The 15,582-nt window shown below is 43.9% G+C and overlaps 1 protein-coding gene across 1 annotated transcript in view; it reads right to left on the bottom strand.

Moving 5' to 3' along the window:
• Positions 1-15,582, bottom strand: part of KAT6B (lysine acetyltransferase 6B) — a 346,051-nt gene that overhangs the window by 71,036 nt on the left and 259,433 nt on the right. Inside the window, 2 exon segments of the mRNA XM_038743525.1 lie at positions 8,708-8,842; positions 12,676-12,837. Coding sequence (XP_038599453.1) covers positions 8,708-8,842; positions 12,676-12,837 — 297 coding nt within the window.

The raw sequence follows: 15,582 nt of genomic DNA, 5'->3' as shown, positions 1-15,582 counted from the left end.
TTCCCTGGGAATAGGAAATTCATTCTAAAACGGTGTCCGGGTCCCTTGTTGCATCCTCCAGTTCAACCTTGTAGAGTAAAACTAAACAGAATTGGATCGGCTACTTTCTTTCCCTCCTTAGCGATGGCACACAGATCAGATGGGGCATCTCGATCCCGACGCCATCGGCTAAACTGTTGTGGAGTCGCCTGGGATCCCCGAGGCACTTCTCAGAGCAGCGACATAAGTATTCAAGGTTATCTATGGTAAAGATTGCCAGTCCTGGGATCTACTAATGGGGGCAAAAGTTTCTGATGATCTACCTCCTTCTGCCTGTCTCTCCCATTAGATTGCAAACTCCCTGAGGACACAGACCATGTGTCTTGTTTCATTTGTACTCTCCCAATCCCTTAATACAATGCATCAGGGTTTTTTTGTTGTTGTTTTATTTTTGTGGTACTGGTTGGTCGCTTGCTAAGTGCCAGGCTACTACGTGTTCAGTAGATGCTCAGTAAATACCACTGACGGATTGATTAAAATTGTATAGATCTGCTGGTACTGTTCCTTGCACTTTTCCTTTATCCGATAGGCTGTGAAGACCAAGTCTTCTATGCCACAGTGCGAGCTGAAGCCTCACTGCATCAACTTGTACTTCCCAAGCGCTTAGTACAGTGCTCTGCACACAGTAAGCGCTCAATAAATACGATTGATTGATTACTGAAATCACATCGCTCTCTGAGGCCTTCCCAGTTGAACCCCTCTTCCTCCCAACTCCCGGTGCTTTCTGTGTTGTCCCTGCACTTGGCTCTGTGACCTGGGGGCATTGGCTATTCGCCCCATCCTCAACCCCACAGCATTTATGGACGTATTTATAAATTACATATTATAAATTATTCATTTATATTAATATTAGACTGTAAGCTCGTTGTGGGCAGGGAACATATCCATCTATTCTACTGTATTGTACTCTCCCGAGAGCTTAGTACAGCACTCTGCACACAGTAAGTGATCAATCCTTCTAGACTGTGAGCCCACTGTTGGGTAGGGACTGCCTTTACATGTTGCCAACTTGTATTTCCCAAGCGCTTAGTACAGTGCTCTGCACACAGTAAGCGCTCAATAAATACGATTGATTGATTGATTGATCGATAAATAGGCTTGACTGACTGATTGATTGATACTCTGCTTGCTTCTGCTCCATACCACTAGACATTCTGGACTTGTAGCCCTATAGACTCGGAGACAATGACGGCAGACTGACTACACTGGGGTGCGGAAATCTGAGAGGGTTTGGTTCGTTTTGAGCAAAACTGTCTTTACAGTCAATAAGACAAAAGAGAAACAGCTGCAAATGGCATCAACTCTTTTTCACAAGCCCGCGGTTTGGAGAAAAATGCAGGCTGCAAACTGGTCCTTTCTATATCCTGCAAACATATGGATACCAACATTTCTAAACTAGTAGTAAATATCTGTTCTCCCTCCTACATAGACTGGGAGCCTTTTATTATTATTATAAATAATATTATTTATATTATAATAATATAATAGTATTTATAATTATTATTATTATTAATAATAATAATAATAGTAATAATGGTATTTGTTAAGCACTTACTATGTGCCAAGCACTATTTTAGGCACTGGGGGAGATACAAGGAAATCAGGCTGTCCCATGTGGGGCTCACGGTCTTCATCCCCATTTTACAGCACGGCTTAATGGAAACAGCCCGGGTTTGGGAGTCAGAAGACATAGGCTCTAATCCCGGCTCCGCCACTTGTCGGCTGTGTCACCTTGGGCAGGTCACTTCACTTCTCTGGGCCTCAGTTCCCTCATCTGTAAAATGGGGATTAAGACTGTGAGCCCATGTGGGGCAACCTGATTACCTTGTATCTACCCCAAGGCTTAGAAAAGTGCCTGGCACATAGTAAGCGCTTTGCAAATAGGATTATTATTATTATTATTTACGGATGAGGCAAGTGAGGCACAGAGAAGTTAAGACACTTGCCCAAAGTCACGCAGCTGGCAAGTGGCAGAGGCGGGATTAGAACCCACGACCTCTGATTCCCAAGCCTGTGCTCTTTCCACTAGGCCACGCTTCTGGGTCCAACCTGATTAAGTTGCATCTACCTCAGCACTTAGAACAGTGCTTGATGAAGAGTACGCGCTGAATAAATGTCATTAATCACTCAATCATATTAACTGAGTGCTTTCTGTGTGCAGAGCACTGAACTAAGCACTTGGGAGAGTAATAATACTAATAATAATGGCATTTATTAAGCGCTTACTATGTGCAAAGCACTGTTCTAAGCGCTGGGGTAGATACAAGGTAATTAAGTTGTCCCACGTGGGGCTCACAGACTTAATCCCCATTTTCCAGATGAGGTCACTGAGGCCCAGAGAAGTCAAGTGACTTGCCCAAAGTCCCACAGCTGACAAGTGGCGGAGCCGGGATTCGAACCCATGAGCCCTGACTCCAAAGCCCGGGCTCTTTCCACTGAACCACGCTGCTCGTCTAAGTAGCGTACTAGAGTACAATATAACAGAGTTGGTAGATAAGTTCCCTTCCCACAGTGAGCTTACCGTTTTAGAGGACTGGAAGCAGTCCAAAGTACATCATCATCATCATGAATCGTATTTATTGAGCGCTTACTTTGTGCAGAGCACTGTACTAAGCGCTTGGGAAGTCCAAGTTGGCAACATCTAGAGACAGTCCCTACCCAACAGTGGGCTCACAGTCTAAAAGGGGGAGACAGAGAACAAAACCAAACATACTAACAAAATAAAATAAATAGTCCAAAGTACATTACATTACAGAGAAGCAGCGTGGCTCAGTGGAAATCAATGAATCAATCAATCGTATTTATTGAGCGCTTACTATGTGCAGAGCACTGTACTAAGCGCTTGGGAAGTACAAATTGGCAACACATAGAGACAGTCCCTACCCAACAGTGGGCTCAGTCTAAAAGGAAAGAGCCTGGGCTTTGGAGTCAGAGGTCATGGGTTCATATCCCGGCTCCGCCACTTGTCAGCTGGGTGACTTTGGGCAAGTCACTTCCCTTCTCTGGGCCTCAGTTCCCTCATCTGGAAAATGGGGATGAAGACTGTGAGCCCCACGTGGGACAACCTGATCACCTTGTATTCCCCCCAATCAATCAATCAATCGTATTTATTGAGCGCTTACTGTGTGCAGAGCACTGTACTAAGCTCTTGGGAAGTACAAGTTGGCAACATATAGAGACAGTCCCTACGCAACAGTGGGCTCACAGTCTAAAAGGGGGAGAAGAACAGTGCTTTGAACATAGTAAGCGCTTAACAAATACCATCATCATCATTATTATTATTACTATTATTGTACTATTATTACTATTAGTAGTAGTACTCCCAAAGTACTCTAGTTCTTAGAGGCAGGAAGGGGCTCAGTCTGGGAAGGCCTCCTGGAGGAGGTGAGCTCTCAGTAGGGCATAGTAAGCGCTTAATAAATGCCATCATTATTATTATTATTGCTTCTAGACTGCGAGCCCACTGTTGGGTAGGGACCGTCTCTATATGTTGCCAACGTGTACTTCCCAAGCACTTAGTACACTGCTCTGCACACAGGAAGCGCTTGATAAATACGATCGATTGATTATTTGTACATATTTATTACTCTATGTATTTATTTATTTATTTTACTTGTACCTATCTATTCTATTTATTTTATTTTGTTAGTATGTTTGGTTTTGTTCTCCGTCTCCCCCTTCTAGACTGTGAGCCCACTGTTGGGTAGGGACTGTCTCTCTATGTTGCCAATGTGTACTTCCCAAGCGCTTAGTACAGTGCTCTGCACACAGCAAGTGCTCAATAAATACGATTGATTGATTGATTGATTGATTAGTACTACTCTTAGTTCTGTCATGATGTGTGCATTCGCTGCATATTTTGGCAATAATAATAATACTTTTTAAATGCTTACTACGCACCACGCATTGTACTAAGCGCTAGGTGAGATACAAGATTATCAGGTGGGATCCAGTCCCTATCCCTCGTCGGGGCTCAAAGTTTAAGTCTAGGTTGTAGAATGTTATAAGGGAAATAGGGAGTGTTTATCCAGTAATGCCAGGCTATTTGTACTTCCCAAGCGCTTAGTACAGTGCTCTGCACACAGTAAGCGCTCAATAAATACGATTGATGATGACGATGATTTTGATACGGTAAAGCACAGTGTCACAGAAGAAACAGCTTGTCCTCACGGCATTCAAGCGGGTGAGTTCTACAGCGGGGGCCTTCCTGGCTCAGTGGAAAGAGCCCGGGCTTTGGAGTCAGAGGTCATGGGTTCGAATCCCGGCTCCGCCACTAGTCAGCTGTGTGACTTTGGTCAAGTCACTTCACTTCTCTGGGCCTCAGTTCCCTCATCTGTAAAATGGGGATTAAGACTGTGAGCCCCCCCGTGGGACAATCTGATCGCATTGTAACCTCCCCAGCAATTAGAACAGTGCTTTGCACATAGTAAGCGCTTAATAAATGCTATCATTATTATTATTATTACCCCAGAGCTTAGAACAGTGCTTTGCACATAGTAAGCGCTTAACAAATGCCATTAATATTATTATTATTATCATCTGTTTTTTGTTTGTTTCAACAAGGATGCTACTCCAGCAGTGTAGGAGAACTGGGTGTATTAATTAATTAATTAATTATAATGGCATTTGTTAAGCGCTTACTATGTGCAAAGCACTGTTCTAAGCGCTGGGGGGGGGGGGGATACAAGGTGATCGGGTTGTCCCGCATGGGGCTCACAGTCATCATCCCCATTTTCCAGATGAGGTAACTGAGGCGCCGAGAAGTGAAGTGACTTGCCCAAGGTCACGCAGCAGACATGTGGCCGGGGTGGGGATTCGAACCCATGACCTCTGACTCCAAAGCCCGGGCTTTTTCCACTGAGCCACGCTGCTTCTCTGTGTACTTTTAAGGTTATTTTTTTTTCACAAATAACAGCATAAAAAATTCAAAATACTCTTCTTAATGAGGTTAATTCTCCTGTCGGAGGTCCTGCGAGTGCAGAAGAACAGCATGTGGAGGCAAAGAGGGAAGAGCGTGGTCTAGTCGAAAGAACATCAGCCCGGGAGTCACCGGATGTAGGGTCTAATACCGGCTCTGCCACATGACTGCTGTGTGACCTCGGGTAGGTCACTTAAGTTCTCTGTGCCTCAATTCCCTCATCTGTAAAATGGGGATTAAAACTGTGAGCCCCATGTGGGACAGAGACCGTGTCCCACCCTATTAGCTTGTATCTACCCCAGCACTTAGAACAGTGCTTAACACATAGTAAGTGCCACAGTTATAATTATTATTATTACTAAACAACCTCCCTAAACCCCCGGCCCCCCGATTCTCTATTTATAGCGGGCAGTATGGTGTAGTGTAAGAAGGTCACGGGTTCTAATCCCGGCTCCGCCACTTGTCTGTTGCGTGACCTTGGACAAAGTCACTTCGGTTCTCGGTGCCTCAATTCCCTCATCTGTAAAATGGGGATTAAAGCTGTGAGCCCCTTGTGGGACGGAGACCGTGTCCCACCCTATTAGCTTGCATCTACCCCAGCACTTAGAACAGTGCTTAACACATAGTAAGTGCCACAATTATAATTATTATTATTACTAAGCAACCTCCCTAAACCCCCGGCCCCCCAATTCTCTATTTATAGCAGGCAGTATGGTGTAGTGTATAGAACACAGGCCTGGGAATCAGAAGGTCATGGGTTCTAATCCCGGCTCTGCCGCTTGTCTGTTGTGTGACCTTGGACAAAGTCACTTAAATTCTCTGTGCCTCAATTCCCTCATCTGTAAAATGGGGATTAAAACTGTGAGCCCCATGTGGGACGGAGACCGTGTCCCACCCTATTAGCTTGCATCTACCCCAGCACTTAGAACAGTGCTTAACACATAGTAAGTGCCACAATTATAATTACTATTATTACTAAACAACCTCCCTAAACCCCCGGCCCCCCGATTCTCTATTTATAGCAGGCAGTATGGTGTAGTGTATAGAACACAGGCCTGGGAATCAGAAGGCCACGGGTTCTAATCCCGGCTCCACCACTTGTCTGTTGCCTGTATATATGTATATATGCTTGTACATATTTATTACTCTATTTATTTATTTATTTTACTTATTTACTTTAAATATTTTGTTAGTATGTTTGGTTTTGTTCTCTGTCTCCCCCTTTTAGACCGTGAGCCCACTGCTGGGTAGGGACCGTCTCTATATGTTGCCAACTTGTACTTCCCAAGCGCTTAGTACAGTGCTCTGCACACAGTAAGCGCTCAATAAATACGATTGATGATGATGATGTTGCGTGACCTTGGACAAAGTCACTTCGGTTCTCCGTGCCTCAGTTCCCTCATCTGTAAAATGGGAATTGAGACTGTGAGCTCCACGTGGGGCAGAGACTGTATCCAACCCAATTTACTTGGATCCACTCCAGGTCTTGGTACAGTGCCCCACACAAAGTAAGCGCTTAACAATAATTATAACGTTCTTATTATTATTAGGCAGATATCTGGTTTAAGGGGTGATCTCACTGCCTAGGAATTAGCTACTTGCATTACCCCTAGTCTATAATTCCCATGCCAAGCACAGTGCTTGGCACACAGAAAGCATTTAAAAAGTACCACAACTGTTATTGTTGTTTTGGTTCTGCCCTCTTTCTGCAACGTCCAAATGTGACTTTGTAGGTCCCGTGAGAGGAGATGCTTCCGAGGGATGTCATAGCGGGAGGAGCACGCTCTTGGCTATTCTGCTCTCAGCACATACCTGGCCAGTTCTTCTCCAGTATGCTTCTAAATCAAACAATCAATCAATCAATCGTATTGATTGAGCGCTTACTGTGTGCAGAGCACTGTACTAAGCGCTTGGGAAGTCCAAGTTGGCAACATATAGAGATGGTCCCTACCCAACAGTGGGCTCACAGTCTAGAAGGGGGAGACGGAGAACAAAACCAAACGTACTAACAAAATAAATAGAATAGATATGTACAAGTAAAATAAATAGAGTAATAAATATGTGCAAACATATATACATATATACAGGTGCTGTGGGGAAGGGAAGGAGGTAAGATGGGGGGGATGGAGAGGGGGATGAGGGGGAGAGGAAGGAAGGGGCTGACACCATACACCTTCCCCATCCCACCGCGCCATTAAGAATCCTTCAGCTTTGCACAGGAGGGAAGGTAGCACTCTTTAAGCAGACTTTAATGAAGCCTGTTCTCTTATCACAAAGAACAGACCCAGAATCATTATTATCTCCCTACTCATTAGCTGAAGTTTTTTATTCTCTTCCACCGCACACCTCAGACCTCACTGGGAACTGCAAAACCTTTCCATTTATTCGCAGCTATAGATGAATGTGATTTTTCGCTACTTCGGACCGTTAACAAAGACGTCATTTAAAGCTGGAACTAACTCACTCATTGGGTAGCCAACGACTACCATATTGTCACGTTCAATTACTGTCTTCCCGCCAGTTCGCGATAGCTGGAAAAAGCCGAGTGATATTTATATCTTCCTTCAAGTACAACTAAATTGGACTGAAATCGTTATATAAAGCATCTGCAATGTCTGCCTTCTGCATTTCAGTGAGACTGCCTGCCTCCAAAGGAACATGCCAGAGGATGTGAGAGACCCAAAATCATTTAACTTATGTCTAGGATTTTCATACCAATCTTCGCGGCCAGTCCGAGCACTGTGGAAAACCACAGCGATGCATTAAACCGTGTCTTCGCTGACTGGGACGCAGCGAGTGCATAATTTTCAGCAGATGTGCTGAAAAGTTATTTGCATCCATTGAACTGGGGTTACTATTACACATCTTTTAAATCGAAGAATGTGAAAGGGTCTGTTATTTCCCAGAAACCTGACGAGCTATTTGCTCGGTGGAGGTTTTCCTTGGCCGGGGGCCAGAAAAAGCCTGCTTCTTTCCCACCTCGGACAACTCGGCCTCTAGTTCACCGTCTGCAGCACTGCATCTGGCTTTGCCTCCACAATTAAAGGCGTGAAGAGAAGTTTTCTATTGCTTTGACACTTAAGGCAACAAGTTAAAGAGCAGAGGATCAATAAGGAAAAGTAATTATGCAGGATTGATTTTTTTTTTTTTCCCAATGCTCACCCTTCTCCACATCCTGAAGTCTTACTGACTGGAAAGGGAACTCAATGGATGCATCTGCACCAGATGGGTCGATACATATGTATATATCTTCTAGACCGTGAGCCTGTTACTGGGTAGGGATTGTCTCTATTTATTGCCGAACTGTCCTTTCCAAGTGCTTAGTACAGTGCTCTGCACACAGTAAGCGCTCAATACATGACTGAGTGAATGAATACAGAGAATTGACTTTCATACTTGAAGAAGAAACCACGGTAACTAATAACGTGGTAGCTAATGGTAGCTCCCCTGTGAATGTGGCTAAGGTTGACAGGGCCAATGCCCATTTCCAGCCACTCTGTGCGTACGACTTGGAAAATCTATGCTCCTTGTGGGCAAGGAACACGCTTAGTACGGTACATTTCACCCGGTGGATACTGGATAAAAGCGGCTACTATTGCAAGTCTGCTTTGGCGGAGGGGTGGGGGGAAACAATTCCACAGAAAATTCTGGCTTTGTCCCAAATTTACAAAGAGAAAACCTCTCACAAAGCCTCTAATGTTGGCAGTGCCTGAGCCCAACAGGCAAAACAAACATTAAGGAGCCACTTACCACTGCCCCTGAGCCTGTCCTGGGAGCTCTGATCTCATCATGTCCACCTGATTGACAGAGAGAATCTGTCAAATGGCAACAGTTGTCATTTGGGTGAAGCTCAATGGCTAATTCTCTGGGCTTCCAAGTAATGGGCTGCCAAACCAACAAAATTCTACAATTACAAACCCATATTGCCTTTTCTAATGTATGAATCATTTCTAATTCCTTTTCCGACGTAGCTTGACATCTTATTCTCATTTGGCATTGTACTGACATAACATCGTACGGATTGTAACACGTGCCAAAAGCGGTAGGTAGGAGAGGAGCTGCACTTTGGGGAGGTTTGTGCAACCTCAAATTTTTAGGCTCTTACAGTACTCGTTGGGTTAACATCGGTTTATTCATTTACAAATTTTTAATATTGCCATATTAAATTTATTAAATCAATTATTAAATAAATAATTATTAAATAAATCATTAAATTATTGCCACAACTTGTGTTGGAAGACTTGCCACTGGTGAAGCCCTGGGTTAGTCAGGAGGAAGCAATCCCATAGCTGTGTTGGGTAGGGACCGCCTCTATATGTTGCCAACTTGTACTTGCCAAGCACTTAGTACAGTGCTCTGCACACAGTAAGCGCTCAATAAATATGACTGAATGAATAAATGTCTGCCGGACATTAAGATTTCCACTCACACCATTCTAAATAGTGACCACAAAATACAGGTAGATACCCGCGTCCTTCTTGCTAACTTGCTAATGAATTGGGTCACATACAGCCATGAAGAAACGGGTGGAATTTATGAGCTTTTTTCCAATCCGCTGCAGCCAGGTGAGGAATGACGGGCGATGGATTTCCCATCGGAAACAGGAGATGAGGCTCAGTCCACTCCTCCAGACTTGAGGACTGAGATCCCCGTCGGGAGGGGACCGATCAGCTAAGAGAGCAGTGTGGTCTAGTGGAAAGAGCCCGGGCTTTGGAGTCAGAGGTCACGGGTTCAAATCCCGGCTCCACCCCTCGGCAGCTGTGTGACTCTGGGCAAGTCACTTCACTTCTCTGGGCCTCAGTTCCCTCGTCTGCAAAATGGGGATGAAGACTGTGAGCCCCCCATGGGACAACCTGATCACCTTGTAAATTCCCCAGTGCCTAAAACAGTGCTCTGCACATAGTAAGTGCTTAATAAATGCCATTATTATTATTATTATTATTATTACTATTATCATGGCTCCGCCAATCGCCTGCTGTGTGAACTTGAGCAAGTCACTTAACCGCTCTGTGTCCCAGTTTCCTCATATGTAAACTGAGGAATCGTTGCCCGTTCTCCCTCCTACTTCAACTGTGAGCGGGACAGGGACTGCGTCTGACCTGATTAATTAACTGTATACACCCCAGCGCTTGGACCAGTGCATGACGCTCTGCTCTGCACATAGTAAGCGCTCAATAAATACGATTGATGATGATGACGCATAGTAAGCGCTTAACGAATGCCGTCCATTTACATATAGTGGTTTGCACAGCACGGCAACACTTCCAGTGACCTGTGTTCCTGGTGTGACAGGAAAGTAGGTGGGTTGGGGTGTAGAAGTATTTATTTTGAACCTGATCACCTTGGAACCTCCCCAGCGCTTAGAACAGTGCTTTGCACATAGTAAGCGCTTAACAAATACCATTATTATTATTACTATCTCTCACTCTGTGTAGTCCCTGGGCATACAGCTATAATTCTATTTGTTCTAATGATGTTGACACCTGTCTCCATGTTTTGTTTTGTTGTCTGTCTCCCCCTTCTAGACTGTGAGCCCACTGTTGGGTAGGGACCGTCAATATATGTTGCCGACTTGTACTTCCCAAGCGCTTAGTACAGTGCTCTGCACACAGTAAGTGCTCAATAAATATGATTGAATGAATGAATGAATGTTGCCACCTTGTACTTCCCAAGCGCTTAGTACAGTGCTCTGCACACAGTAAGTGCTCAAAAAATACGACTGATTGATTGATTGATTAGAAGCAGCATGGCTTACTGAATACAGAAGGACCTGGGCTCTAACCCCTGCTCCGCCACTTGTTTGCTGTGTGACCCTTGGCAAGTCACTTTACTTCTCTGTGCCTCAATTACCTTATCTGTAAAACGGGGATTAAGACTGTGAGCCCTATGTGGGAGAGGGACTGTGTCCCACCTGATTAGTTCTTGTACATATCTATTCTATTTATTTTATTTTGTTAGTATGTTTGGTTTTGTTCTCCGTCTCCCCCTTTTAGACTGTGAGCCCACTGTTGGGTAGGGACTGTCTCTACATGTTGCCAGCTTGTACTTCCCAAGCGCTTAGTACAGTGCTCTGCACACAGTAAGCGCTCAATAAATACGATTGATTGATTGATTAGAAGCAGCATGGCTTACTGAATACAGAAGGACCTGGGTTCTAATCCCTGCTCCGCCACTTGTTTGCTGTGTGACCCTTGGCAAGTCACTTTACTTCTCTGTGCCTCAATTACCTTACCTGTAAAACGGGGATTAAGACTGCGAGCCCTATGTGGGAGAGGGACTGTGTCCCACCTGATTAGTTCTTGTACCTATCTATTCTATTTATTTTATTTTGTTGGTATGTTTGGTTTTGTTCTCTGTCTCCCCCTTTTAGACTGTGAGCCCACTGTTGGGTAGGGCCTGTCTCTATATGTTGCCAACTTGGACTTCCCAAGCGCTTAGTACAGTGCTCTGCACACAGTAAGCGCTCAATAAATATGATTGATTGATTGATTCCTATCTACCCCAGTGTTTAGAACAGTGCTGTACACATAGTAAGTGCTTAACAAATACCATTATCATTATTATTATTATTAATAAGGCACACACAGGAATATTATGTAATCAATTCATCTCCAGCCAATATGCCTGCAGTACACTGGCCGATCCCGTGTCATAGCACCTTAGAGAAGCGGCGTGGCTTAGTGGAAAGAGCCCGGGCTTGGGAGCCAGAGGTTGTGGGTTCTAATCCTGACTCTGCCACTTGTCAGCTGCGTGACTTTGGGCAAGTCACTTCACTTCTCGGTGCCTCAGTTCCCTCATCTGTAAAATGGGGAAAAAGACTCGTCCCCCGCTCCATCCCCCTCATCTTACCTCCTTCCCTTCCCCACAGCACCTGTATATATGTATATATGTTTGTACATATTTATTACTCTATTTATTTTACTTGTACATATCTATTCTATTTATTTTATTTTATTAGTATGTTTGGTTTTCTTCTCTGTCTCCCCCTTTTAGACTGTGAGCCCACTGTTGGGTAGGGACTGTCTCTAGATGTTGCCAACTTGGACTTCCCAAGCGCTTAGTACAGTGCTCTGCACACAGTAAGTGCTCAATAAATACGATTGATTGATTGATTGATTGACTGTGAGCCCCAGGTGGGACAACCTAATAACCTTGTATCTATCCCAGTGCTTAGAACAGTGCTTGGCAGATAGTAAGCGCTTAACAAATACCAACATTATTATTATTATTATTACGCCAGCAGGCAACTAGACTGTAAGCTTGTTGTGGGCAAGGAATGTGTCTGTTAATTGTTGTATTGTACTCTCCCGTGTGCTTAGTACAGTGCTCTGCACACGGTAAGCGCTCAATAAATATGATTGAGTGAATGAATACTGCAGAATACAACTACAGATTGCCACTGTGGAAGACAATGCAAACTTAGGAAACAGAAATGGGCAAGAGGGAGTGCAAACAACAGAAAAACATCACAAAGCAAAAAAATGGTTTCATTGAGTTTTGAGGTTGGAAAATAAATATCCTGAGTGGTGCTGGCATGCTTCATGTATTCCCTGGAGACACGATTCCTTAAGAGTTCGGGGAAGGTTTTGAACTTGCCGATTCTTCAAATTACATTCATTAAAAACAAAACCAACAAACGGAGAGCCTTAACTCTTAAGTGAGCCTATCCAGAATATTTGGAAAAAAGAAAATGGAAGTCAAGTCTGTTCTTGTTTTACCTTAGAAAAGTATCCAACCAGATGACAGCCCTTCTCGTCATTTTTTGTAAGAACGTAAAAAAGGAACGGCTCAACATCATAATACAATGTTTTGTGGTCCAGGAAGAGCTTGGCTAGCAAACAAAGGTTTTGGCAGTAAATTTTGCTCACATTTCCATCAACCTAAGATAAAAAAAAAAAGGACAATATTATTTACCACTGAAAAAACCTCTCAACCATAAGATTTTTTCCTACCCATATCTCAGAAATAATCATATAATTTTATCATTCTGCTGAAGTAACTCTATTAAGTTAATAGAATAGTTTGACTTCTGAGAGACAGCCTTATTACCAGTTCTTCTTTGGGAAATCGAGTGGTTAATTTCCACTTAATTATGCCTCAAAAATGATGCAAATGTACCCAACACCTTACCCAGAGGACTACTTACTGAATCCCTAAGGGGTGCAACGCAATGTACTTGTTGACTGATTCCTGACCGCAAGGAGTTTAATGTCTAAGGGAGGCAGCGTGGCTCAGTGGAAACAGCCCGGGCTTTGGAGTCAGAGGTCGTGGGTTCAAATCCCAGCTCTGCCACTTGTCTGCTGTGTGACCTTGGGTAAGTCACTTAACTTCTCTGTACCTCAGTTACCTCATCTGTAAAATGGGGATTAAGACTGTGAGCCCCCCGTGGGACAACTTGATCACCTTGTAACCTCCCCAGCGCTTAAAACAGTGATTGCACATAGTAAGCGCTTAATAAATGCCATTATTATTATTACGGGACACTTACTATCCATGATTAATTTCTACTCTCCCCAGGTTTTATCAACAGAGTGGCCACTTCTCTACTTTAATGCCGAATGAGCACTTGCATATTCACAACATCTTTTAGCACTTATTTACATATCTCACCTTAAATGTTAGTACAAATTCCCTTTCCCTTCTTCTACCTCTTTATAAATTATTTCAATCTCTCTACTTGCAAAATTGTACGCCCCTCAGGGGCAAAGATCAATCTACTAATTCTGGCGTGCTTTCCCGAGTGCTTAATATAGGACTCCACACCCAGTAGGCATTCGGTGGATATTACCGATAGAATGATTGCCTCTTCTTACCTAAACACTGTTAATATGAACCAAACTTCTTTGAATGACTGGAAATCAAAGGACCTGAAATTGCTTTCCAGGATGTCAATTTCTGTGTCAGCTCTGAAAGGATTCCACATCAAAGAGCAATACAGTAATTCTATTATTTTCATTCACTGAAGTATGGATTAGCAAAAGAAGTCTACATTCTGATCTCATCAACAGCATCACTTTAAATATAACTGAAAAAAAAATGAATATTCTATTCTGGGAGAGTCTACAGAACAAGTGAAAATGATTTCCAAGTCAGAATAAGCGCCGTGATTACAGTATGCTATTCTTTGAAATAAAAAGAATCACGCTGTGATGCTAGTAGTCACGGACAAGAAACTAGATACTGCTTTCAATTTTCTTTAATAAAACATACTGACTCTTTGAAAAAGCAAAGCACAGCACAGTCAAGAATTCCCCAGGGTTTTTCTCATGGGAGATGGACATTTGCTAATCAGAGGGTGGTTTTTTTTTAATGGACATTATCTTTTATCTCCATTCTCATCCACTTCTGCACCAAACTCCTTGTCCTTGGAAGCACTCAATCGCCTTCCTATCTTATTTTGCTGATTTCTTACTACACTCACTTGGCTCCTCTCACACCAACCTACTCACTGTACCTCAATCTCATCTCTCTCACTGCCGAACCCTCACCCACGTCCTGCCTCTGGCCTCGAATTCCCTCCCTCTCCATAACTAACAGCCCGCCACCCTCCCCACCTTCAAAGTCTGGTTAAAATCACATCTCTTCCCTTTTTTGTCCTGGTATTTATTTTTTTTTGACGGCATTTGTTAAGCGCTTACTATGTGCAGAGCACTGTTCTAAGCGCTGGGGGGGATACATGGTGATCACATTGTCCCACGTGGGGCTCACAGTCTTAATCCCCATTTTACAGATGAGGTAACTGAGGCTCGGAGAAGTTAAGGGACTTGCCCACGGTCACCCAGCAGACATGTGGCAGAGGCGGGATTCGAACCCATGACCTCTGACTCCAAAGCCCGTGCTCTCTCCACTGAGCCACGCTGCTTCCTGGTATTTGTTTAGTATAGCTCCTATATGTTTATAGCTCCTATGTTTAGCTCCTCCACCGCTAATCTCCTCACTGTACCTCGTTCTCGCCTGTTCCGCCATCGACCCCCGGCCCACGTCATCCCCCAGGCCTGGAATGCCCTCCCTCTGCCCCTCCGCCAAGCTAGCTCTCTCCCTCCCTTCAAGGCCCTGCTGAGCACTCACCTCCTCCAGGAGGCCTTCCCAGACTGAGCCCCTTCCTTCCTCTCCCCCTCGTCCCCCTCTCCATCCCCCCATCTTACCTCCTTCCCTTCCCCACAGCACCTGTATATATGGTTGTACATATTTATTACTCTATTTATTTATTTATTTATTTTACTTGTACATTTCTATCCTATTTATCTTATTTTGTTGGTATGTTTGGTTTTGTTCTCCGTCTCCGCCTTTTAGACTGTGAGCCCACTGTTGGGTAGGGACTGTCTCTATGTGTTGCCAATTTGTACTTCCCAAGCACTTAGTACAGTGCTCTGCACATAGTAAGCGCTCAATAAATACGATTGATTGATTGATTGATTTAGTACTTACTGTGTGCCAGGCACTGTATTAAGCGCTGGGTAGCTACAAGCTAATCAAGTTGGACACAGTCCATGTTCCACACGGGGTTTACAGTCATAATCCCCATTTTACGGATGAGGTAAATGAGGCACAGAGAAGTTAAGTTAAAAGTTAAGTGACTTGCCAACTTGTACTTCCCAAGCGCTTAGTACAGTGCTCTGCACACA

This window comes from Tachyglossus aculeatus, chromosome 3 (genome assembly GCF_015852505.1).
Source record: "Tachyglossus aculeatus isolate mTacAcu1 chromosome 3, mTacAcu1.pri, whole genome shotgun sequence".
NCBI lineage: Eukaryota > Metazoa > Chordata > Mammalia > Monotremata > Tachyglossidae > Tachyglossus > Tachyglossus aculeatus.
The sequence above is the reverse complement of the archived record's forward strand: the minus strand, read 5'-3'. Positions and strand labels throughout refer to the sequence as shown.